Source organism: Diprion similis, chromosome 2 (assembly GCF_021155765.1).
Source record: "Diprion similis isolate iyDipSimi1 chromosome 2, iyDipSimi1.1, whole genome shotgun sequence".
Classification (NCBI taxonomy): domain Eukaryota; kingdom Metazoa; phylum Arthropoda; class Insecta; order Hymenoptera; family Diprionidae; genus Diprion; species Diprion similis.
The window spans coordinates 17,733,334-17,758,953 of NC_060106.1; the positions used below are offsets into that span (position 1 = coordinate 17,733,334).

Genomic DNA, 25,620 nt, shown 5'->3' on the forward strand with positions numbered 1-25,620 from the left:
ATTATGCGCAGTGGAATTTTTTAAGTGTGCCTGTTTATATGTATATAGGTAAATCTCGAGGTAAGTCTCAGTAACTCGTGTTTTATACGACCGCAATTATAGCTTATCGGCAAACATTATAATCGAATTATTTTCGGTGATTGTGCGTTTTACTACAATCCGGCGAGCGCCTGCAATTTAAAGGTATAACAATTCGGCATGAACTACTGTTTTTGCATTTCACGATTAGTCCGGATGATACAGTTAGTATAACGTTGACAGTGTCCAAAAATTATGGCACTGAAACGTATGTTTATATCGGTTCTCATTTCGTTATCTTACGCAACGTCCAGCTCCCTCGAAGCCAGTGATTCACAAGAGTGTATCAATTCGCAAAGAGTTATCGGCGGATATTGCATGCCGATTACTGATCGACCGTTTCAGGTGAGTTAACACTAACTGATGTGTACTCTACTACGAGGTGTGCTGTTTTTGGTGTCACGTTTAAGAAATTTATTCAAAACAGGGACGGACTTTACAAAGTTGACGATTTCTTGCTTTTATTATTCCACGTGTCACGAAATCACATCCGCGGATTTGATATTGAAGTGTTTGAGGATTTTAAAAATTCACAGAAGATCGACGACGAAGATCTATCTTCTGTCGAAATCTTAAGGGACATGTAAAATTGAATATATCGGTCATGATCGAAGATGCGATAAGTCATTTTGACCAACACCCCAACAATTGTTATAATCAACTTTGACGATGTTGTATCTGTTACAATTTTTGCGTAACTTAAGTACGAACATGGCCAGTTTTTGGAATTTGAAAGCCGAATCATCATGAATAATCATTCATCATAAATATTTAGAATAAACATACATAATCTGAAATTTACAATTTGAAATATTAAAGCTTGGAAATCATTATTGGAAGATACGGATTTGTGATTTCTTCTATACGATGTATTAATTTTGCTTCATTTTTATTTTTATTAACTATTCCGTTTGTATAGGCATTGTTGCTTGTTCGTAACAAGCCAAAATGTGGCGCAGTGGTGATATCTAAACGTTGGCTTCTAACGGCTGCCCATTGCGTTATTGGTTTATCTAAAAAAAAATTCACTGTCGCGGTTGGGTCTTCAAAAATCGGAGGACTTGATCAGCAAAGTTATGCGATCGATACGATTATTCTACATGAAAAGTAAGCTTCGTTGCTGTATTTAAAATGTTTAATTTAATCCACCGCAAGCACAAGTACTATAATATACAATAATTTCTGTAATGGACATAATGAAAGATTACTGGCTGCTACAATGAAAATTTTTAATAATTCAATATACGAGATTCAAAAAAACGCTACAAACTTCGCAATGCATTGAGTCAGCATGCCGAAAAGTGTAACAAAATATTAGTGAAAAAGTATTAATATTTAATCCTTCTGAACGAGTTTAATAGAATTTATATCTAATAGTATAAAAACCGTTTTTACAGCTTTATGTTTAACGACATAACGATGGCAAATGATATTGCTCTATTGAGGACGTTAAACCCTATAGAATACAGTTCCAGAGTGCAACCGGTGGTTTTAAATCGTGTTTCACCGCAGCCAGGCGATGAGACTGTCGTTTCGGGATTCGGTGTTACGAATATTAACAACGTCAGCGTAATGTCAGATTACCTGCTGGCCGTTGATGGGAAAGTGATTGCGAGGAATAAGTGCGGATCCTTGCTGAGGAACTCCGAGCCCGATTTGGTATTATCAAACGGGAGTTTCTGCGCAGGAGTTTTGAACGGGGGAAAGGATTCATGCCAGGGTGATAGCGGTGGTCCGCTTACGATTAGTGAGTACTCATGATGCAGTCTATTTGCCATTCCTGATTCAAAATTATAATGCGAATCTCACACCTTGGCGTGTAAAAAAAGCTCGTCTACCCCTCGGCTTCCCATCGCTTATCGTACCTTGTGAATTAATTGTAAGATTGAAGACTCTTTCGTATAACAGTTTAATTATACCTTGTTTTATGCCACCTCGCGTTAGTCAAGATTGATATTGCAGTAACAAATTTTAATAATTCTTATAGACTTTTTATAGCAGATACTTAAAAAATTTATTCCGTGAGGTCTGGTTGCAAAAGAAACTTCAAAATGGAAATTTTCTCCAGGCAACGTTTTGGCAGGTGTAGTGTCCTGGGGTCTTGAATGTGGGCAAGTAATGATGCCCGGTATTTATACGGACGTGTCATATTACATTGATTGGATTTTCGAAAAAACGAAGTCTGCTCCGATAGACGAGTGAAAAAGTAAGCTGAGAACCAAGGTAGTAACCGAGTATAATATAATCAATAGTATACATTTGAAGTCTCGTCAGTGGACTTGTCAAGTGGATTTCTAAACTCTTAATTGCAAAACTTCTAGAAGTCAAAACTTCTGAATGTTAAGGGACGTGCTTTGACAGATGAGTCAAATTATGTTCAAGTGTGAGCTCATTATTTTTCGTTAATAAACTATTCGAATGTGAGCTGTGATCAAAATGATGCGTTTTTTATAAGTCGTTGGTTTACCGTTTGATCCATAAGTTTTGTGTAATTATAACAATATCTTCCAATAGAATGATGGTGCCTGGTATAGTGTAAGTAATTGTGTTCGGAGAAAGTATAACACGTATTACGGATGTGGGCGATAATCGGAATTTAATAAATTATACCACAGAGGTAGAGGTGACGAGTGATATGTGTACACAATGCAATTGTGGTTAATAATTAGTATTTGGTAGGGTCGTTGGTGGTCCGATTCGTCAATGCATACCGTACGAAATGTGCGGCGCGATAACGCTTTCCGCGCTGCAAATCAATTCCCATATACGTTCGAGCTATAAAGTACCATTTCAATTTTCTTAGCAGTTCTTTTTCGCACGTTTTAAAATGCTACTGTTACTACCTCTGGTTTTGAACAGCGTTGGAACGTTAGCTTCGGATTTTCCGAAACCGGGGGTGAGGATCGTTGGTGGACAACTTGCACCGATTAGACAACGTCCATTTCAAGTAAGTTACACTAACAAAAATAACGTCGGTTACGTATCGAAGAAGGAGTCACGATGATCTTCACAAATACTGAGAATTACCTTATCATTCCACGAGATGTGAGCGATCTTCGATTGTAGAGAAGATGGTCAACTTTTAGCAAGTGTCCGTCATTTACTAGCTCTTATCCATTCTTCCCAACTCTAACTTCCTGATACTCCAGAGTTCTTCGCATTGTCGTATACAAACGTTACGTCACGTCGGGGTGAAGTGATTGAGTACATAGTCTTGCTACAATAGAGTGCGCGAAGCCATCAGGGCTGAGAGTTCTGGTCATGCCATCGAGATACTTGAGCACAAAATCGGTTCTTTAGATATTGATTTACCGCAAAACTCCTGAATTCACGATTCCTGGCTGCGGAGGTGCTATCATCTCTCGTCGATGGGTGGTGACAGCAGCTCACTGCGTCTATCGACTAACTACTTACGAGATGCTCATTCGAGCAGGGACAGACGTCATCGACAATGAAGAGGGTGCGATGTGGTATAGCGTTTCAAGGAAGATTGTCCACAAACAGTGAGTGCATTTTCTCCATTCTTGATGTTTTCCTTAATACTAACAACATTTTATCGGACAATTGAATTTTCGGCTATAACGGACATCGCGTTACCTGCCTACAGATTCCGTAGTATTGAGTGGTCAATGAGCCACGACATCGCGATGATGATGACAGCTTCAAACATCGTATTCGGTCCAACCATAGCAAGTATTCCATTGCTGACGAAAAGTCCCAGACCATCGACTCCAGCCCTTGTTTCAGGTTTTGGTGTCGTTACGGAGGGCGATATGGCTATGTCTAATCATATGAACCAGGTATGGGTGACTGTAATCGACAATAAGTGGTGCAAACAGCTTCTTGCCGTAATTACGCCAGAGGTGGAAGTTAGCGACACGCATTTTTGCGCCGCACATTTAAGAGGGGGTCGAGACGCCTGCCAGGGAGACAGTGGTGGTCCTTTAACAATAGGTGAGTAGCTTGCAAATATTCTATAAAAACGAGTATTATAGGTAAACCGAAATGATAATCACAACAACAACATCAATAATAAGAACATATGAAAAAACATCATCCGCCTTTGACTTGGCGTTTGGAGATTAGATGATATTTGATATTTCTATAATTATAGGTAATTCTTTGGCCGGTATCGTATCCTGGGGGATTGGATGTGGCAAAAAAATGGTACCAGCATTTTACACTGACGTGGCCCAATTTGTTCCTTGGATAAGGAATATTATGAAAAAATATCGTGTCAGGTCATCCCACATTCGTAATAGTCCAAAATGAAGGTGTCAATAACAAGTTCAGTATTTAAAATAAAATAAAAAATCACACAAAATATTGATTGGAAAAACCTTTCCCCAATAAAAAAAACATATCGCAATTCAAAATATCACAGTCATCAGAATATACCTTAGCGAAAAATATAAGCCGTCAACCATCCTTCCGTTTCCAAAAATGTAGACTTAAGAGCCTTTGAAAAATAGGGAAAATTTGATTAAAATAGCAGTCCAGTTGGAAAGTCCCAGCTAACAATAAGCCGGATATGTGTTTGAACTGACTAACTATTTTTTTCTTGAAAATATAAGGTTGACAGAGGAGGGATGCCATTTGGTTGGAATCTCTGAGTCATATACAAGCTGAGATATAAATTTTTGAAAATGACTGAAAAATCGACTGTTTTCAAATTTCAAAAAATTTTCCAGCGGCCAAATTTGGGCGTATCGAGCTCAAATTTTCAGGATCAACTTTTTTTCTCGTCTACATTCGAGAAAAAAATCGGCAGTCAAATCGGAGACCCACCCGCGCAATTTTTCCGCGAAAAGTAATGGATCCGCCCATATACACATTTAAAAAGAATTCGCTTCACAGAATCGATTTCTTCACATTCCTGCACTGCATCAAAGTCTCAAACATATTGTATAATTACGTAAGCTCAAATCGTGAATGTAAACGTATGTAATATTTAAAACATGATTTAGGAATAGGACGGGTATATATTTTACGAAATAACCAAGTCAACGCGTTTTCTATAAATAAAAATGTAGCAAATACGTTATATTATATTATGTACATAAGTCTGCTGTTCAAAAGCAAGATTGAAGTTATACGTAAAGTCAAGACGAAGAAATACCGATGACTGATATGTAAGTGCATAGGTTGTAGCTGATATAATGTAACACGAGGGTCGATTCTAATATTTGTATCCACCGTTGGGGCTTGCCTGGTAAGAGTTTGGCCCCTGGTACAAAGAGTTGGGTCCACCGCCTCCACCACCACCTCCACCATTTCCGGATCCACCTCCACGGCCTGATCCACTGCCTGAAAGCAATAATTAAAAAAGGAATTCCGGGATGGTTTGAGCTTCGACTTCCTCCAGCGGACGAATTCGGATCCTAAATGCCTCTGGCTAAGTTTATTGTACATGGAATCTTTCTCACCACCACCACCACCACCACCACCTCCGCCACCGCCGCCGTTTCCGCCTCCGTCACCACCATCCTGATTCTCGCCCCGAGCCTCCGCAGCTAACGACAATTCGATACCGCGTTGAATTTCTGGCGGTATTGGTGGCGCTATTGGAAGATGCGCACCCTCCGGGTGAAAACCGTCTGCGTCAGCCGTGTACGTCACGGTGTATTGGGCCCCGTCATCACCGGTAAAACTAAATGATCCGCTCACCGACTCGGCCTCACCTGAAAGCAGTTTGCAAAATTTTGGCAAAGAGTTTTACAGCCAGTCTAGAGACAATCAATCACCACAGACCGTAAGACGGTGTGGATTCAAGAGCGTTCGATTTGTCTACTAACCCTGAAGCTGGCCAGATTCCTGGACACTTATTCCATTCGCCGTTTCGTAGCTGAACTGATAACTTCCGTCCCCGTTGTTCTCGTTCTGGAACGAATTAATCCCGACATCCCCACCACTTCCACCCCCGCCGCCACTGCCGCTGCCTGATCCAGTACCTCGACCTCCGCCTCCTCCGGATCCACCTCCACCGCCGCTACCACTTCCTGTGAAAAAAAGGATTCGTTAAATCGTGTTGAAACTCGATTTATCGTATGGTCAGACAATTTCTGGTCGATTTACGGAACATCAAATTGCAAAATCGTTATCCTTCAAATCCTGGTAATGTTACCATGATTTTGAATAACAGAAATTACGGAATTCGCAACACTTACCACCGCCGTATCCGCCGCCGCCTCCACCGCCGCCAGTGTTACCACCCGGACGTCCTCCGCCGCTTCCGGCAAATCTGTTACCGCCCCCATTTCCACCGCCGCCGTTTCCCCCTGGACCACCGGCTCCTCCGGGTGCTCCTCGATTTGGTGCTTGGATGAACCCTGCGCCACCGGAACCTGCCGCACCGCCCGGTGGTAGGTAAGTGTTCTCGAGACGAGCGGTGTAGCAGGTGCCGATTAGCGCGAGTAGCGCAACCGACGTGATCTGGAGGGATGATCGATAAGGTTTGATCAGTTTTAGAAATTTCGTCAGGCAGTTTCGTCAATTTCTTTAATTCTAATAAAACTGTGAACCAAGTTTTGGTGCGAATTGAAAAGTACATATAAATCCCGGCGATTACAATTCTAAGATTTGACTGACGATGTTGATAATCATTTCTGAATGCTTTGTACAAGTCGTTTGCGAGAAATCAACAATTTTACCCCACAAATCAATCACTGGAGTAGGTACCACTGACGCTCAACAAATGATGATGCTGCACGTCGAGTGAAGATACGCAGACGATGATGAGCGTCGAGAGTGGTCGTCGCAGGATTGACTTGTTGGGTAAAATATGCATTCTGATGCAGATTTGCGGTGTATAATTCGCTGACCGAATCCAGAGAACCCAACTCAAATCCCGAATCTGTCTCTGACTGGTGACGACGCACTGGTTAATTAAGTATGGTTGACGTACGGTTTTCATGGTGTTCCTTGGTGCCGCGGGCACTAAAAATTTCACGGTGGATTAGCCGATGAACTCTCTGAACGAGTCCGTACAAGAACTATCTGCGAGATGCACCAGAGGAGGACTCCTCTTGGCGATGTCTGATGGGTTGGTGCTAACCGTAGGGGAACTTATATACCTAACTATGAGCGGCTCGGGTGACGCTCCCGTCTCGGCGTCCCAGCATCCCAGCATTCGAGGGACCGTTGCTTTGGAGGAGGGCAAAGATGCGCCTGTTATTGCGTCATTATCGTGATACAGATCGTGGTGCTTACTTAGTCGAGAACATACCTTACTCAACGAAGGTCATCCAATCGGGTCAATTGAAAGTGAACCAGAAAGTTCGCCTCCAAGTAGTTGCGGGTAATGGAAGTACAAGAGATGCGTCTTTAATTACTGTCCCATGTGAAATTGCTACCTGCTCGTTATGCGATCTATAGTCTATAAAGATCAACACTGCGTGCTGACTTCTCACGTCACATCGATCAATGATGCATCGACGTTCATGCTCCTGTTCTGTGTATACTCTTGGTCAAGTTATTAAGCAAGCACTTTCGATGCGGCGAATCGTCAATCGCGCTTCTGCGGTGCGCTTTGATGAGCTTCGTCATACTTTGCTCTCTTCTTCTCTGCTCTGCGCTTGTTTCGCAAAGCGAATGACTCGAGATGAGTTCTTCTCTCTTAACGGACCAGCGTGTCAAACGTAGACTATGTCCTCACACTTTGCAGATAATTAATTGCAGCGTATTGAGAAACGCGCATGTGCCTGGATGTATTTTTAAGTGTCAATTGCTATTCTGCAAACGTCAAATCGGTCAGGGCTATCATTTACCCAGGGAGTAATTTCCGTAGTGGTTCATCTAGACATGGTACAGAACCTATAATCAATGACGATTCTATTTAATAGACAAAAAGTTTTCAACAATTGCTGACTCAAATTCGATGATACGTGGTGAGCATTTTGGGGAAGATCTAACAAATACCAAAGTTGTGGTGAGATTTTCTGGATAATCGTTTCCCTAATTCCTTGATACGTGGTTGTTTAGTATAGTGATTATACGGGAGCCCGAAAGTACGAAGACATTTTATTGCATTAAAGAAACTGCACGCGGATCTGGCGCACCCTAAGAGACGGTCGGTATCGCGCCCATTTGCTTTGTTCTTTCAAGAATCACGTGCAGTAAATTCTCATCATTACTTTCCCTTTATTTTCAATTATTCTATTCAAGTTACGCTCGATCGTCTGCATTGCAGGGAATGCGATGCGTCGCAGGTAATTCCGTTGAATAAATTCAGTATCGCATATGTCTCGGAGTTCGATTTCTCCGACGTAAGATCCATGCTATGTACGAGTAGGTATGATGAATTAATTATTACCTCAAATGACTGTGATGCCAATCGAACTTCTGCGGTCATTCTACTACGGTATGATCGCGACTACAATTAATCATTCGCATCGGATGCGGTTGATTGAAAATCGCATCTTTCCATTGTCTGATTGTGAGCACTAAGGGTGTGAGACGTGAAACATGATAATTATTATCAGTATAAAATCACGGATATGATTTCGAGACTTTTCTATCGATGTGAGAAATTAATTATCGTAGTTCCTTATTGGTGAACTAATTCCTCGCGGTCTGCGCAGCAGTTATGGTACCTATACGTATGAGTCAATGGATATCGGACTGAGGATTGCACGACTTGTGCGATCGTGTCCTCTTCGTCCTTTTCGGATTTTTATCCCGCAGGGATCTGCTCGTGTTATGCCATCAAGGCGAGGCAACGAACGAGAGGCTACGAAGGCACGCGGATACGGTAACGAATAGTCATGCCGCTCTAGTGTCAAATGTTATCGATTGGCTATCGCATCGGCAAGAACAACAGCCAGTGTCCCAAGTTTCGTAACAGCCTGCAAGAGACAGAGAAAGTATTCAGCAATATAATTAAACCGATTTTTCCTCTTTGTTCTAACCCATAATACGAAGGGACCAAAAAAAAAAAAAAAATGTACAATAATTAATGAAAATTTAGCAACATATTCAGATCTTTGGTTCCACATTTTTTTCCACTCAACGTACCTTGGTCCTTGTATAGGGTATATTCCATACATTCTGCTTATTCAGAAGGCCGCATGCTGTTTCAAATTTTATGTGCACATATATATGAGGGAAGAAAAATCGCGTTCGTCCCTGCTTGTAACGGTCGTTAAAACGCAGTAACGTGCATGGATATAAAACTGCGGATCTTACCGAGGCTTCCCAGGAGCATAGAGACTTCGAGTATTGGATATAATATAAAATGTCGGAGAATGCAATCGCGGTGTTACAAACCTGCAGTATAATCGATTTGTGGGGAGATTTTTGCTGAACACCAGCAATGCCAACGTCGCAACCCCGTACAGTACCTATAAATGTAACAGGTGTAAGGCACCTGCAGCAAACGGTTGAAAAGTGTATTGTGAACGAGCGGAATAAAGAATTACCCCGAATGATTCACAGCCAGCGCAGTTAAAAGGTTCGACCTGCCGATCAATCTTAGTATTTTATTCCGAGCCTGCAACCGGCAATTAGTAGCTACTTAAATGGTGGGTTTCTCTCCTTGAATAGCTGTGTAAGTAGCTCTTGATCCACGGCTAATCTCACCTGGATAACCCGGCTCGGTTTAACCCCAGCCGTCTGATCTGACGTGACCTTTAATTGACCTCGTTGATCGGTAGCGTTCTTGGGATCACGTTAAACTGCATGAAACGACGTTGACGCTCCTGGATCCCGAGGATCTGCGAACGGGAGCCTTACGTGTCAATCGTGTATCCACTCCATCTGCTGGCAGGCAGACGTCTATTTGGAGCATTTACTTACCTGCCGGAGGGATTTGCGGGATTTATGAGTTCACAGACGCCACTTGTGCCATCATCAGCCATTTCTGACTCATTTCCTTTGCGCTAATGGATCTCTTATTGCTTTTTGCCCCCGGGCTCTTCTCCTTACGTTCCTTAACTCCTGAATGTCGCTTTTAATAAGCTCGCTGCTTTTCTGGACAGGCTGTAATCAACGGGGTTACAATTTTGCGGGGTGACTGAAGGCTTCTCTGATTTACGCAAGGGTTTCATTATATCAAGTTTTGTTCGTTGTGCGTGTACGGGGTAATTGGGGACGTTTGAAATTCTAGCTCGATAACTGATGAATCGATTTCAAGGTAGCTAGGGCTTGAAACATATTAAATGATCATTTTCTAGTCAAATAGAAAAGTAATTACAGAAGTTCCCCAACCATTGAACGATTGTATCATTTGTTTTTTTTTGGAATACTGCCGACTGGTGAACAAACGGACAAACCCAATTTGCTAGTTTAAAATGGTTTCTGTAAGGAACAATAGAGCTTGAAGAAGTATAAATCACGGTACTAATGGTAAGTAATATAAGGAAGCGAATGGTGTGCATGAAATTTAATTTTTTCAATGGTAAGTTGGTGAGACTAAAAAAAATGGTTCGAACAAAATAAAGTGATCAAGAAACGCAGAAAGTTGCAAAATTTGAAATTCTGTTGAGGGGTGGTTGTCCCCCGGTCATTTGTTTCAGGGTTAATTGTGCGACGAAGAAGCCGGACAATTTGCTTGTATTCAATCAACCCGTGAAGGCAAGAGTGGGTTGGGCCTTGCTAATGGTTTCCATGCAGTAACAACAGTGCAAGAATGATCGTATATTGAGACGAAGTACCATTTGATGGATCAGGTTTTACGTCTGCAAGGTGCATGCGATACGCGGTGAGGTTGAGGGGTCATGAGAATGGCGTGGATGCACCACCGTTGAGTTAAAAACGCAGTTCCTTTCGGGGCTTTCGAAAAAAGGCGAATGCCAGAGCGTACGGATTTGCGTAAGAGACGGTGCTCACCTTCCGTAACATCCAATGCGTTACAGAATTTGTTTATTCCTTCATTAGCCGCGGCTGTCTTTTTCTTCATACACAGCTAGGTACCTCGTCTTCGCCGTCGACAATTTATCCGGAACGTGGCGAAGCTGTTCTCCGCTTACGTGTGTTAGTACTTTATTCACACGATCTGATCTTAACGTGCACGTATTCACCTGCGGCTTCTCTTACACTTGAATACCCTCGACTCATCCTTCACTCAGGTCTTGCATTGCTCATTCAGGCATCTAGACACGGGGTCAATTTTCTGTTATTAAAATTACTGGTACTTTTGGCTCGTGTACTATTATGTCTGATTTTGATACTCGAGCAGCAATTCGAAGTTAATCGGCATCTGGTTCCAGGGGGATGAGGAATAGTGTTTTCATTACAAGCGAATGAAAAGTGGTGGGTTTTGTGTCGTAGTTTTGCGGAATGCGAGTAGCCAATTTTTTCTCACGAGGGACGAAAGTAAAGCAATTGTGAACTGCGATCTGTTGGATTTGAAGTTTGATAAAATCACACTGAATAGAAAACCATGTTATTCTTATTAAACCGTAGGTAAATTGCAGCGGTTTTGCAATTATACGTGATGTTTCCGAAGGTCGATCACGTAACGACTGCATGAACTTTGACGATTTGAATTTGCAGTTTTTATAAATTTTCGCACTTATTAAGGCGAGGCTCTGTGGATAGAATTGTAACCCATCAATTTCAGTTCCACTTACTGAAGCCTTGATTGCATAAACTTTTTGCGACAATAAATATTTCGCTGCACCGCAGATGTCTGCTAAATCCTTAATTCGCGTTCAACGCGTGACCTGCACCTTGCGTGCGTGTGAGAAGATGAATAAGGATCGATGGACGCGTGGGCATGTGGCCGATTGCCCGGGGCCGGTGATCAGTGAGCAAGAACGAATCAGGGGATCTCGTAATATGCGAGATTCTCCGTTTTGACGCATGCACTGCAGTCTCCGCGGATCTAGGTGAACTTTCACCGCGTTGTTCCAGAGCGATCTCCCGACCCCGTCGATGTTTTTTGACGGTGGATCTCCAGGTCGATCGGTGCAGAATGATTTCCAGAGTGCAGTGATTAACTTTTTCCCGAGAACCGAGGGATCCTTATTCGAGAGACGCAAAAGCTCATTAATGTTCAATTTACACAGATGTTGGTTACAGCCGGATTATATAATATGACAGAATAAGGCAGACTTTACCGCGTTGCGAAACGCGCCAGATTCTGTTTTCCTTTTTTCTTAAGCAGCGTTTATTGCCGTTGAATCCCGATCACGATCCGCGAAATCTGCCCACCGACTCGTCTGTCCATCGGTTGTCGGCCGCCTTCGCAACACGGCGTGTGGAGAATCTCGCGGAATTGTAAATTCCCTTAAACTGCGGATTGCATAATCCAAGGAAAACCGCTTCATCGTCTCTTCTGCATTCGAAATTGGATCATCCTCGTCGCCATCGCCCCAGTGCCGCCCGGAGCTTTCCTTAGCTGCAGTATCTGCAGGCGAGTCGACGGCTCCTCCAAAGGTCACGAGATGTATGCACTCGACGTTGCAAAAAGGTGTTCAACCTTTTTCTCGCGGATGAACTACTTGGCTGTACGTTCGTGGAGCAGCAGCAGCAGCTGGAATTGGATCATCCTCGGCTGCAATACCTTTCGTTCACATGTATTCACCATGCAGCGGCACTTCTCTGATCCGTAAAGGTCACAATGTGCATAAATATTCAAATCTGCAGCCTCTTCCTCCGCGGTTACACATTTTATTCTTATTATATCCTTTTCTCCGCGATTCAATAAACGCAATTATATCCCACAACTTGATTAATATTTCCGCTGTATAACAGAAGCCCTAGGCTGATATTGTTCAATGATAATTTCCATCTCTTCTCGTTAGGCCCACCGGCTATCAACTATTTCAATTTCTTCAATTTTCTCTACTTCAAGCTCTCATATCATCTAGCATTTCCATGTGTCGCTCCTGCAGAATACACTTACCCTCGATTTCACGCAGATCGAGTTATAATTACACATTTTATTCATTCGTTCCTGTATCTTTTTTCTCAGCTGAAGAATGAAAAACTTTGCTCGATCGAGTGTTCGAGAAGTTTGTGAATTGTATTGGACTCTTCAAACAATTTCAGACGTTTGAACAATACCCTCATTATACAGTACAATATTTTAATTTATTGTAACAGATTTTAATCGAGAATCATACGATCGAATCATGCAGGAGCAAATCATTACTCCTATAGCGAGTCACGCTATTGCGCAAAGACTATTGAAATATTTTCTATGCCTGAAGTTATGTTCAAAAGAAATAAACAAGAAGAACTGGAGAAGCAAAGAAAACTTGGAAAAGAAAATCTTGAACGCTCGTTTAGGCGGGTAATACGTACCTATTTATGTGGATATCAAGTTATCGAGCTGGCCAAATGATCCAAGCCAATGGTGCAAGGCTCGTTAGCTATGAAACACGGTGCTGTTGAGGTTGATTAATAACTTAATTATTACAAATTCATGTTTCTCGCCAGCTGTTTATGGTCTATTCGTTCGCGTTTGACAGGTGCAATTTCTCAAGTAAATGGTTTCGCGGCTACTATTTGGCGGGCGCAAGATTTCATACCGCCTAGCCTCGAGCTGGGTCTTGACAAATGATTGTTATGTTACCGCAATTCAGATCTCGCCAGGATATAACTTAGTCAAGGTATTTACCTTAATTATAGTTGCATGTTGGCATAGGTCGCGAAACTTCTAGCTCATCTAAGAGGCTTCTTTCCCGCAACAAAAATCGTCCAGTCGAAATTTCTCAGTTTCTCATATTGAAGTACATTGTAAACAATGAAAAGATACTGTTAACAAACAAACAGCAAGACTAATCATTTGTTTCCGATCAATGCAAAAGATTTACCTTAAAAAGAATTGGACACACTGTCACTAAACTGGATATGCATCTTCCTACGAAATTGAACTATTATTTTCCGTTCCGTGAATTATTTAAGTTATCTCGGTAATCGGTGAGTACGATTCGATCCTAAGAATACATTTAAATTCGCTGCGAGCTTCCCGCTGCGACAATAGTAGTTCTTCAATTCATTGTTGAGATGGCAGCACTTTCTTCGTCAAACGGCGACGCCATCTTCAGTAGCATTCGCCATTGTCTTGCGGGTAGCGTATAATAAGGCGGATTGTAATGGCCTGTAAATACGGCAATTTGTTTCGCATCGTAAGAACCCCTAATTATAGGCAATTCAAGGTACACGTACACGCTGATTCTGAGCAGAGCTCTGTGTTCCGGATCTGTGAATTGAAGCCGCTAGTGAGTGGCTGATGTCGGCTCTGAGAATTTTGGAGCTGCTCATGGTGGACTTGTACCCCCAGTTGCCTATAATTAGGGGTCCTTGCAGTACTCATTCAGGAAATGTGACGGTATGTTTGGCCGTCCTTGATCCAAGTGAATTTAAAATTGTTTTTTCAGCACGTAGTTCGACTGCGCATATGAGCTACTTTCCTGCAGGTATTAGTGAATCCTTAATGTATATTTTGGTTTGTGAAAAGTTTGGGTGTATTTTTGATGCGTTCATGTTCTGGTGTTGCTTATCTTAATATTGAAAGAGCCATTCGTTTTTGACAGTTCCGGTGTTTGATTTCATTAGGATGTTTCCTGCTTGTCTCCCATTTCGGTTGAGTATGTATGTTGAACGTCAATTGATTTCTCTATTTGATCGATCATTTTTGGAAGATCTTCCTTTACGTTCTGTTTGCGAGATACCGATGGTTTCGATTTCCGTTGATTTGTGTTTCTGCTCTATTTTCTGGATATGTGTTTTTAGATTGTTAAATTTATCTTAGATTTTTCTATACATATTGCGATGTCTTAGTTTCTTGCGTAGATACTGTTATTGTGTAGGTAAATTCACCGATTTTATTACGATCCTCGGAGAATTGATTTGCAGAATCCTGATACCACTACTTGGATCCTCACAAATTCTAAACAGGCAACGAGAAACTCGTGGAACCAACAGCTTAAGAAATAGGAATGAAATACCCCTAAATTTTTCGTTTTTCATCTGCAACTTTTGATTTGTAGCTCCTAACGATTCTGGAATATGCTCAATCGGTTTTTCTCGCAAAATTACGTGAGCATATCATCACATACGTATATGTTAGTTACTTTATTTAGGTCTTGTATGCAATCGATGAGAATAAATTCTTCTCTTTTGATGTTGCCAATGTAGCTACATAGAATTAGTTCAAAGGAAATTAAAAAAATTGATTGATTCAATGTTTAAAAAACTCAAGATTGCAATTATGAGAAAGAAATGTTCTCCATAAAGTGAGAAAAGTCGAAAGTCAGACATTTTTTAGATTGCATATTTCTGGGTGATTTTTTGGCTTTCATTCATTTCTCCCAAGCATAATTGAAAGAAAGAAAACATTTCCGAGACCAGACACGCAGCATAGTTTTTCATTAAACCAATGGAGTCGTACTAATTTCAACACATAATTTATAGAGATGCATGATATTATTATTACGAAACAAGATTATTAAGTAGGATTAAAATGGGAAAAAAGTTTTGTCTGTGCGCTCAGTTGTGCAAGGGAATGAAATATGGGAATGCACTCATCACTTTACTAGTCACCGCGGAACGCGCGAGGTCGAGCGGGGCCATAAGTAAATAGAAATGGAAAAGTCATGTACCTTATGCCAAGGGTTAAAACACCATTGCCTCGTCGCGTTGATGAAAACTGTGAGATTTCACGAGATCCGCCAGTTGCAGCTGCTCACGTGGAACTCGCTGAAGTAGAATCGGCGCAAGTTGCAAAATTTGGGTGTACCAATCGATTAGCGGAATAAATTTATGAGTTCAATTACAACGAATAGATTGTGAATATCGATGCTATATTCGAACGAGCAATATCGCGAATAACTCTTCTCTCTTCTCTCGCCTACGGTTGGTGATTATTATTTCACGATCGTAGAGTTTATTATTCATTAACCGGGAAGAGCTCTTCGACATATTCATATTCGTCCTAAAGATCAACAGGATCAGCTCAAAGTCAGTAGTGCCTATAATCAATTTACGTACATATAGCTAATTGGAGACGCGCAATGCAGGCGAGCGTCAATCAAACCAACTCCTAAATCAGGCTTATAACGAGGTAAGGAGCAAAGCGTTAATAAGCTCAGCAGCATCTTCATGCCGAGTTGATGTTTAACGCCAATTATGCAAAGCACCTGACAAGAGAGCCGAGCCTCGGCCCGATGTTTCTTGAATCTCTAATTGTGCTAACGATCTCCGTCACTCGAGGGCCGCCAAATTCTGAATCAGAGCGCTCGAATGCTGGGAAAATTCGCTACAGAAATTAGCAGTTAACAATGCGGGAAGTGGTTTAATTGAAAGAGAATGTCAGGAGTCCATAGAATTAGCTCAGTGACTGTCTACGTTCAACGTATACTTATACATTTACGCGAGTTACAACATGCCGTCTCTCGGTGCAGCGGTGCTAAAAACGATTAAGTCGTAAATGCTGTTTAAGCCGGTGTACACGTTGATCGAGTAATTATCAGAAAGCCACGCGCAAAGGTGCGGGTATTATGCCTGAATGTAAATGACTCGAGATACCTACCAGGTATATTGAAATCGGTTTCGTAACACCGATATATTATACAGCTATCTTGACAGAAAATTTCTCGTCGTTTGATTGAATTGCTGTATCTAATTGCATTGACTCCTGTATTAATTAAACTGGCGGTATAGATTACACGTAATTTGAAATCGAAGGACGTTTTCTTCAAACGAGTCCAGACACCTTGCCATTGCATGAGATTCTTCGTTAATGCAGTTTACATGTCTTTCAAAAGCAGTTCAATTAAGTATAAATCCTTAGAAATTTGTTAAGAGCTGCTACTGCGCGGACTTTAAACTTTTACCGAGGTGAAAGATAATTCTTTTTACACTCGAAACTTGAAGAGGTAACTCAATTATCTGTTACAGGTGGAATCGCCTTACCACGAGGGGTAATTACGCCTCGTAGAATTTTAGCGTTTCTCAACAGCTGGTAAGGTAGCACATTGTCCAAAGGTATATAGCGTAATACCTTGAGGATCCGATTACGTGAAAATGGCGTGTAATTTACCGTCAGTACCAAAGCTAGAAAACTGTCGTTATATGTATGTAAAAGTACGTGTTGTACCTCAGCATCCTTTGATCTCTTCTACGCGCAATGGGAGTAGGGCTTATTGGATCAAGGGAACCAGGGAGAAGAAGCTGATGCTGCCAAGCCGATTGTGGATGAAATAAAATGAAATGAAACGAAATGAAACGAAAGGCGCAATCGTTTGAGGGATGGAAGATAAGTCTGCGAGAAGAATCCGACGATGGTTATTAATACCTGCCGAGGCTGGATTGCGTCTCATCTATATAAATTTGTGATAAGAACCAGAGGGTGTCACGGAGGCATGAGGCAGACTCCAAAATTATTGTCGTTGATATCAAAGGGGCAGAGAGAATTTAAGCGGCTTACCAATACACTACAGGTGGTGGAAATTACAGGCGAAACGTAGAAGGCTCGTTACGCCCGGATAATTACTTTATCTGCAACAGTCGAAGTTTGATACCCCTTAGCAGACAGGCAAAGCGTAGGTGTACCATGTTTGCTCTGTCGCGATAAGCTTGTGACAATACCAAAATCCTGTGTCGTGACACGCTGCGCGCTGAAATTCGACGAGTCGAGTTGCCATGCTCCAGGCTAATGCTGTTTGATACCTACTTGGATTATCAATTAATCGGACTAGGCAGGAATGTTATACCATGACATGCGGGATCACAGCCGTGAATTTTTAATTGAAACGGTGCTTCATGCTCCCCGGCGTAACTCAGGTCGAACAGAGATCCGTAAATCACGCTCCACGTTTCGTGCATTCCAAGCTACTGCAGAGATATTGGCGAACGATAAGGGGCCCGGGTTTTGCATTGCACGATAAATTGGCCCGGAGCTGTCTCCTCGATTTCTATCTGATCAATTAGAAGTTAGCCAGAAGTCACTGTAATCCTTGGCTACCCCCATCCCATCGGTAGACTGGACCACCAACGCCGAATGGCAAACGCTCTCCGCTCGATTCTTCGATCTTTCCGTCTTCGCGGACCTCCTCCAGCCTCCAGAAGCACGTTCGAAACTTCGCTGACACTAATAAGGTTGCTCGATGTGATTGACTGCCGGCAGCAGGCTGGCTGGCCGACCTGGAAATCCGGATTCGATGCGCTGCTGGCTGCACAAGCATCGTTTGCGATCTGACGTCAAACCTGTCGCGATATCTGACGATCACTTAGGGAGATTGCAGCGTAACCAGCGTGTAATTGTTCGGTTGATTCAGTGCATATTGAATCGCTTGTAAGATGATGATTCCAATTTATGTTTATTAATGAGAAATTTCTACCGCTGGTCCTTAAGACGCCAGTAGTGCTAATTACCAGCGACTCAGTTGTTATACCGTCATGTCCTCCTCGAGGCTTAACCCAATTATACCCTAGAGGAACTTAGCGATACTTGCACTGTCAGTGGTCTTACCGTGCGGCCACTTAAACCACGTCCGGACCACTAAGTGTCTCCGTTTTCGGTCCGATCGATGTTTTAAGGACAACTGAGACACGGCAAGTGACCCCATCCCTCCCAAAAGCCCGTTCATCTCTTTGGCCTATAACTGCAGGAGCTGCAACTTGTATTTGAGACATCATTTTGTACCTCGTAATCACATGCAAGAAATAATAGTGGGCTGAGGATTACAAAGTTATCGATTATCATACATTGGGAAAACTTTCATGTAATATTATATAGTCGTGGTTTATATTATAGAATTTTAGTAATGAATGAAAAAAAATAAAAAATACGTGACAAGTAACTATTTGGTATAATTATGTAATTGCGAAAGTCCAGTAATTCAACTGAGAAAATCTAGTAATATTTGCGATGAAATCATCAGAAAATATAGCAATGACGATAATAATCTTACAAAATAGTTGCCCATGCGTCGGTTTCTTGCGATTCCAACAATATTCAAACAATTGTTGTAACGATATCTATTTTATTAAAATTGTCTGATAACTATAAGAAATGAAATTTTTCTCATTGTGGTTACAGTTAGAAAGTCTCGTTCAAAAGTGATTTTATTCGAAACTGTATATTTTGGCTGAAGTAAAAAAATGGAAACAAATGATAATGAGACTGTAGAGTAACTAGACCCATGAAATTTCTCCCACTGTTACACGTTTGGACAACGCTAGAGGGATGCTGAAAGTGGACATGGCCTTTCATCCCAGGATCAATCGATCTTATTCGGATGGCCCGCATCGGCGTGATACATACAAGATTCATTTGGACAGGTGATCTCGTGACCATTGGAGAGCCGGTGCCGGGGTAAAAATGTCAGAGGACCATCACGCGTCTGGGCGGAAAACCGCAGGGTTGATGGGCAGCAGGTCCTGCACCCTCGGAATCATTGATTCGCAGGCGGCTTACCGCGATTATGAATCACGCCTGGGCGTTGACAGATGGAAACTCACTTGCTCGTGCGAATTTCCCGGGTAAGAACGACCCTTTGACGGACGCGTTGGCGAAACACACTCGGGGGAGAGCGTGGAAAAAAAATTTCTACCTAGCGCGCCGCTCTGGCAGTGGCTGATTATGATGAATCGTAATCGGGGGTTGGAATTAATCATCGAATGTAATACGGGTCCGCCGATGTGGAAAAAGAGTCGCTCAACACAAGGAGCGTTTCTGATTTGAAGCCCAGTGATTAGTACAATTTGACTTTCACTTCGTGCGGTATTCGGAGGTATGATATTATTCCTCGTTCACATATGTGAAGTTTGTCGGAAACGGTAATCCGTGCTCCTTCAAGTAAACTTGATGAATTTTGTTCAGCCATGGTCGCGTTTACGGAGTTACCTTCCGCGCATGGGATACTCGGACGAGTGAAAAGTGAAAAGCTCCCGGCATCCTCCGTTCGACTATGGAATTATCTCCCGTCAGCGAGAACGCGATTAAAAGTTTGAGCCCGTGAAGTGAAGCAACGTACTCAACAGTCGCCAACTTTACGAATGACGTTGCAATTCCTTGGGTTGACATGGTTCTTAACGTTCGGTTCATCCGTCGCTTGGATGACTAGGCAAATGGTTTATCGTCGCAGTTTAAAAATTACACGTACAGATTTAACGAGTTGACGACGGCTATAACTTTATCCTCGATGTATGAAAAGACACAATATTGCATGAAGGGCCAAGTGCAGTAGCTGTTACATGACATTTGCGCGCAGCACACTTATCTTTATTATAAAATTGCTAACGACCTATGAAATTCTCCCTACTCACCGTCAACTTTTCATCGTCTGCTACGCAAGGTATTGCAATTTGAGCCAAGGCCATACAACATGAAACGAAATTATCAGATATTAGAGCGCAAAGAACAGAGGTCGAGGGTTGCGTTACACGACGCAAGGGTGTCAAAGAGGGGTTCAAATGTAGCATTAGGTAAATTATGGACGGCCCTTCACTGCCCTGTAATATGCCTGACCCATGGTGTGTTGGTGTATCGATCGGCACTGCAGCGGCCCAACGTTGTACCCTGCATATAGGGTCGAAACAAGGGAGGTCTAAATTGAACTAAATACTCGTCGACGGTGACTTTGTCCGCTTGATCTAGCGGAAGGGCGAACCTGGAGGAGTCTAGGAAAATTGAAGTTAACGTGCGATGGTCGAACAATAACCTCGGTCCTTCGGGAGACCCGTTAACGTACCTTTGGCCAGAGGTTTATATTGAAAAGGGTAGACTTCTCTCAGGGATATATATATATTCGCCATTCAACACTGTCATGACGACTGCGACTAGTTTCAGGGCTGAGAGCATAGCGAATGCTCAACTATTTGCCAGATGGAACCTTGATTCGTTGCAATTACGAGATGTTCCCGAAAGAATCGTGGCAAAAACCTGAGTGTTCGACGAACTGTTTCACAGCTGGAACCATATACCCACAATGGAAACCTTTTCTCCCGTACCGAGTCACCGACGAAAAAAGCTTGGGCGATACTTTCACTTCGGACAAACTAATTGAAAAGAACTTCAAGGGTTCCGCCCGGCATCCCTTTGAACTTTTCATCCCTCTCGACCCTCCTCCTGGAGCGGTTTCCTCACAGAGTCGATCGTTCGCACCACCTGTGAATGCACCTTGACGCGATGAACGCCCACCGCAATTAATCAAGCCGTCTCGTCGTAATTATTACAGCTTCAAGCACCCGCGTAGTGTAAGCTGTTAAGCCGTTGCACCGGGTGAAACGTCATCCGCGTTATGGGGTTGGCTGTTCCTCCGGCATGGTGCGGAGGGCAATTCAACCATAAGCGCAGCGGTGCTCCGGGACTATAGGGAGTTTGACCTCCATCGTCTAGGCGAGTCTTCACTATTTATACACAGACCATAGGCGCCTCGATCCTATTACATCTACCTTCCTCGTCGAGAGCGATCCATTAATCCAACCTGCAGCGACCGATGATCAAGGAAGATGAGCGTCTCTGGTCTGCGGGATCCGGGGTTTCAGCCCCCAGGTGCGGGGCTCGGCGTGTCAGAAGCCATCGAGTGTTCCCCAACTTTTTTCATTCCTGCCTGCATATCTCGCAGCGGGTAAATAATTACCGGAGCAAAGCGGGGCGCCATTAATACTCGTTAACCTGACTTTGTGTGGCCGTTGAGGATGGAGGCTTGACCCGGTGCGTCAGATATCTCGAATCAGTTCGTACAGTCGCCCCCGGGTTTTTGGGTACCTGTATTGTTTTTCTTTTCTTTTTTTTCACATTTTTTCTCCACTCCACTCTGCAGCCCCGGGAGCCGTGCGCTTTCACCTGACTTTTCTTTCTTTGTTCTTTCCATGTTTTACTTTTTCATTTCATTCTTCTTCTTCTTCTTCTTCTTCTTCTTCTTCCACGCTATGTATGTACATGTGTATGTTGTTTTTTTTTCGTCTGCTTGCCAGTCTTTTCATTTCCTTTGTGCACGGCATCCCGTCGACGCCCAGCGACTTTCTGCACTGGGGGATCGAACGCGTGATACCCCAACTTTACAGAACTTCAAAATTACTTTTCTGATTCTTTCTCGCGGCGTTACAGCCTCGCTTATATCCTCTCTGACGTCGCTATTTCACTGCGAGATATCCTCAACACTCTCTTTCAAGCTCCATTATTGTATTACATTCACTTTCCAAATGACAAGGCGAGTTAATGTAAATAAATGAATAAGTAATAAGACATCTTCCGTGGTGTTCCAAGGGAACGGGCTCATAAGGCTTTCGCCATTCTTACCCCTCTGCTCGTCACATCTTATTTTCCATTTCTCAATTCCTTATTCTAACGTTAAAGCAAAAATGCAGGGATTACTAGCTCCAATATTCTTTGGGATAAAACTTTCCCAATGTGTGTCTGAAACTGGAATGATGAAAAATGGTTAACAGGGTAAAATAAGTACGAAGCAGAGAGCTTGCCATGGGATAGGAGGAAATGGCCGTGCACCACAGTTGCATTTTCTCTACACGTCCGACTTTTCCGATCAATCAGCTGCAGATCCTGCAGGAGGAAAAAGAGAAAGAGAGAGAAAGAGAGAGAGGAGAGACGAATTGCGCGGGTAAAAAGTTTCGCCAGCTACTCAATGGCTGATGAGGTGAATCCAGACAAATAAAGTCCTGCGGCACCGACATACGGATCAGAGACGGAGGCTGGCTACAGTGGCTAGCCGTTCGGTCGAGTCTGATACAGATATAGCCTCGCGGCTAATCCACCGCCGGGCTTTCAAGATAGGAATGAATTATGCGTCCCGCAGCATCGGACGACTCTTTCCGAGCAGAATCGGGACGAAATAGTCCGAGATATAGAGGGGATTCGGATACTCGTAGAGTAGATATTATATACATACATAGGAGTTACGACAGCTGGGGGAGTTTCGCAATTTCACCCTCTTCGATTTCCGCCTCTTTCCATTTTGCCTTTATACCTATGCAGGAATTATTAACACAAAACCGCAAATAATTATATTATACGTATGCATAGTTGCCGGATTAGCGACGATTTGGATTCGCATGTTTTAGCGAAATACTTGCGGTCTGTAGATACTCGCTGTATGAATCACAGTGTGGTCAGATACAACATAATAACATGGTTTATTATCCCGGCGAATGTCGAGCCTGAGGTTTTATCAATTATCGCTAATTGCTCGGCTGCGCTACATAATTGATGGACGAAATTTTATTCGTTGTTGAAAATTCTCCGCATCTGTGCGGCTGTGTAACAGTTGCACGTTTCAAGCCATTTCCGTTTCTCGATTAAATTATTCAACGAATATGAATACTCGATCGTATTTTTCTCCGCACAGAGAGCTTTTCGATTACGGAGAAACAGCGCCGCTCTTCACCCAGCTCGCAAATGTTATATGCACACATATAGAATACGATTATTACGGGTTTTGTGGTAATCAGAACCATCAGCGTTTGCGGATGAGGAAACCCAGTGCAATTGTTATATATCGAGTTGCGGGAATTTCGTTTAAAATCTGCAAGCAAATTCCCAGCCATGGCCACACTGAGGAATTAAATAATTAGTAAATGTCGCTGTGCGAGAGTTGTACGATATTAAAATGCAGAGTTTCTAATATAGATTGAAGTTTTATACCTATCGAAGAATTATTATCACGGTGAAAATTTTTTTATTTTTTTTCCAACTCTTCTTCCCCCTTTAATTTATTTTCAGCGATTTTGTAAAGGGATGAACGCGTGGAGGCTGATTAAATTCGTTACCGCCGCGTTGAAAAAGAACTTCCCATCAAATTTGATGTTTGGATAAATGAAGTCGAGGGAGCTATTTCTCTCGCGCTAATGACAGGCCGTAGTTTTAACCGCATCTGTACAGCTCGCTCATTCCGGTGAAGAGAAATGCGAAACATTTGGCGAGGCGGGGTGTCTAAGATCAGGGGTTGGGAGGGGATGATCTTTTGGGGAAAATATTCCGGGGTAATAAAATTAATCAAAGTGTAATACTCGTTCGCGGAGGACGCCGAAAATATGGTTCGGGGTCTCGGCAATAAAGAGTTCCACCGGGACGGTTATGAACAAAAGTAATTAGCAAGCTGCCGCGGCGGAGAGGGGAGGAAGAAGAAGCCTCGGGAAATTAGCCATCCTGCAGGAAAAGGCCGGCTGTCATCGTCACGGTAGATTATACGCGTCTATAAGGGCGCAGAGCGTTCGGCTCACTTCTTCTTCGAAGACTTTCAATTTGGGTGCTTAATACGTTTTCCGAAAGCACTGCGCGCCGTGCGGAGTTAATTTCGGCAAGTTTCGCACGGTGGAAAGCGATTTTCTACGTCTCTAGGAGCCTCCAGGAATCCCGAAGTTGGTAGTTAGAGTCGTTTTACACTGCGATTTCTTGTCCTTTTTAGGAATGTATATATGTATAGGTATTTCCATGTACTATAACCAAGGGTATGTATATACTTATCCGCAGACTCCGCGAGTGCTCAAGTATTTTTAGTTATGTACTTCGCCCGGGTAAATGAGCGCCGCTAGACGTTACGCTACGCGTGCTGTGCAGCTTCTTCGAATATCTATCTGGAAAGTGAAAATGGAGAACGAAGAAAAGAGGGTGAGGTGAAAAAGAGAAGAAGCCACTTTTTATTATAGCGAAAGCGGCCTCCCTCGAATACGGTGGATAAATTATGTAAGCCAGGAGGATTTTTTGGATATCTAAGGTTATACGGGCGTCTTGGAATATAGAAGGTTGCAAGGTGATTCTATGAAGATGGGTGATGGAAAAAATTCATACGTCGATTATCGGGGATACTCAGCTCTTGCAATAAAACTTCTATAGACATCAGGCTGGGAAAAAAATTCAGATATTCAGTTTTCAAGGGATAACCAATATTATGCGTGAAGCTAGATTTGAAAAAAACGGGGAAAATACTTTTGAATCGTTTCTTTGCTTTCACCCGATTTACCGGAACAATGATTTGTGGTAAAATTTTAAAAACAAACCTGTTATTTGCAGTGTATTCTTGAGTATAATTTTGGACCATAATTTTTAGCTTATATTTCTTTTCAATTTATCAATCCAAATTTTCATTCCAACTAAGGTTTTACAAAAAAAAAAAAAATAAAAAATAAAAAAAAAAACACATGTTTGCCCCTATATACCACTTGGCATCGCAGCTGGGAGCGAGCTGGTTGATTTATTTTTATCCACGAGCCCTTCATCCGCGTGTCCGCGAACCAACTTGAATTATATACGCGAGGGAAAGCTTGCCGTAACAATCCGAATTATATATCATAAAAGTATATATGTACATATATATACCTATATACGTATAAAATGAAAGGGGAGAAAGAAAAAGACATAATTAGCTCGCGATTAAGGGGTGGTAAATCAAGTTTCACTTCGGCCTGCAGTATATAAGGCGTGAGAAGACAGCGGTCATATTCTCTTTGGTGCTGCAGAGCGGCGGCCAAAGAATGAGGGATTTAATCGAGAGAGTAAAAGAAATATTATTTCATCCCCAACGCCCGCGCGGGAATCCCTCACCCTCGGCGTCGTTCCCGGCGGAAGCGTCGACCCTCCGGGTCAGCGGCTGGTGTGTCTGTGTGCAAAGCCGGACGTCGACGTCGCGGGTG

At 42.6% G+C, this 25,620-nt stretch overlaps 2 protein-coding genes across 2 annotated transcripts; one reads left to right on the plus strand and one right to left on the minus strand.

The window, feature by feature from the left end:
* The first annotated feature begins 216 nt into the window (after positions 1-216).
* LOC124416278 (transmembrane protease serine 9-like) lies at positions 217-4,350 on the plus strand. The gene is made up of 9 exons (XM_046897208.1): positions 217-423; positions 998-1,185; positions 1,476-1,825; positions 2,147-2,276; positions 2,593-2,599; positions 2,882-3,025; positions 3,379-3,581; positions 3,686-4,032; positions 4,193-4,350. The coding sequence occupies exons 1-9, from the start codon at positions 274-276 to the stop codon at positions 4,348-4,350; spliced, it is 1,677 nt and encodes a 558-aa protein (XP_046753164.1). The 5' UTR covers positions 217-273.
* A 907-nt stretch (positions 4,351-5,257) lies between these two features.
* LOC124416279 (pupal cuticle protein 20-like) lies at positions 5,258-7,128 on the minus strand. The gene is made up of 5 exons (XM_046897209.1): positions 6,983-7,128; positions 6,246-6,510; positions 5,874-6,077; positions 5,505-5,759; positions 5,258-5,385 (listed from the first exon to the last, which is right to left on the minus strand). Exons 1-5 carry the CDS (start codon positions 6,989-6,991, stop codon positions 5,258-5,260), a joined length of 861 nt encoding a protein of 286 aa, XP_046753165.1. The 5' UTR covers positions 6,992-7,128.
* Positions 7,129-25,620: the final 18,492 nt, after the last annotated feature.

Coding starts and splice junctions, on each gene's coding strand:
- LOC124416278 (XM_046897208.1), top strand. CDS start 274: ATGGCACTGAAACGTATGTTTATATCGGTTCTCATTTCGTTATCTTAC. Junction 424..997: donor TTACTGATCGACCGTTTCAG/GTGAGTTAACAC, acceptor CCGTTTGTATAG/GCATTGTTGCTTGTTCGTAA. Junction 3,026..3,378: donor TTAGACAACGTCCATTTCAA/GTAAGTTACACT, acceptor TCGGTTCTTTAG/ATATTGATTTACCGCAAAAC.
- LOC124416279 (XM_046897209.1), bottom strand. Junction 5,760..5,873: donor GGAATCTGGCCAGCTTCAGG/GTTAGTAGACAA, acceptor AACTGCTTTCAG/GTGAGGCCGAGTCGGTGAGC. Junction 5,386..5,504: donor TGGTGGTGGTGGTGGTGGTG/GTGAGAAAGATT, acceptor TATTGCTTTCAG/GCAGTGGATCAGGCCGTGGA.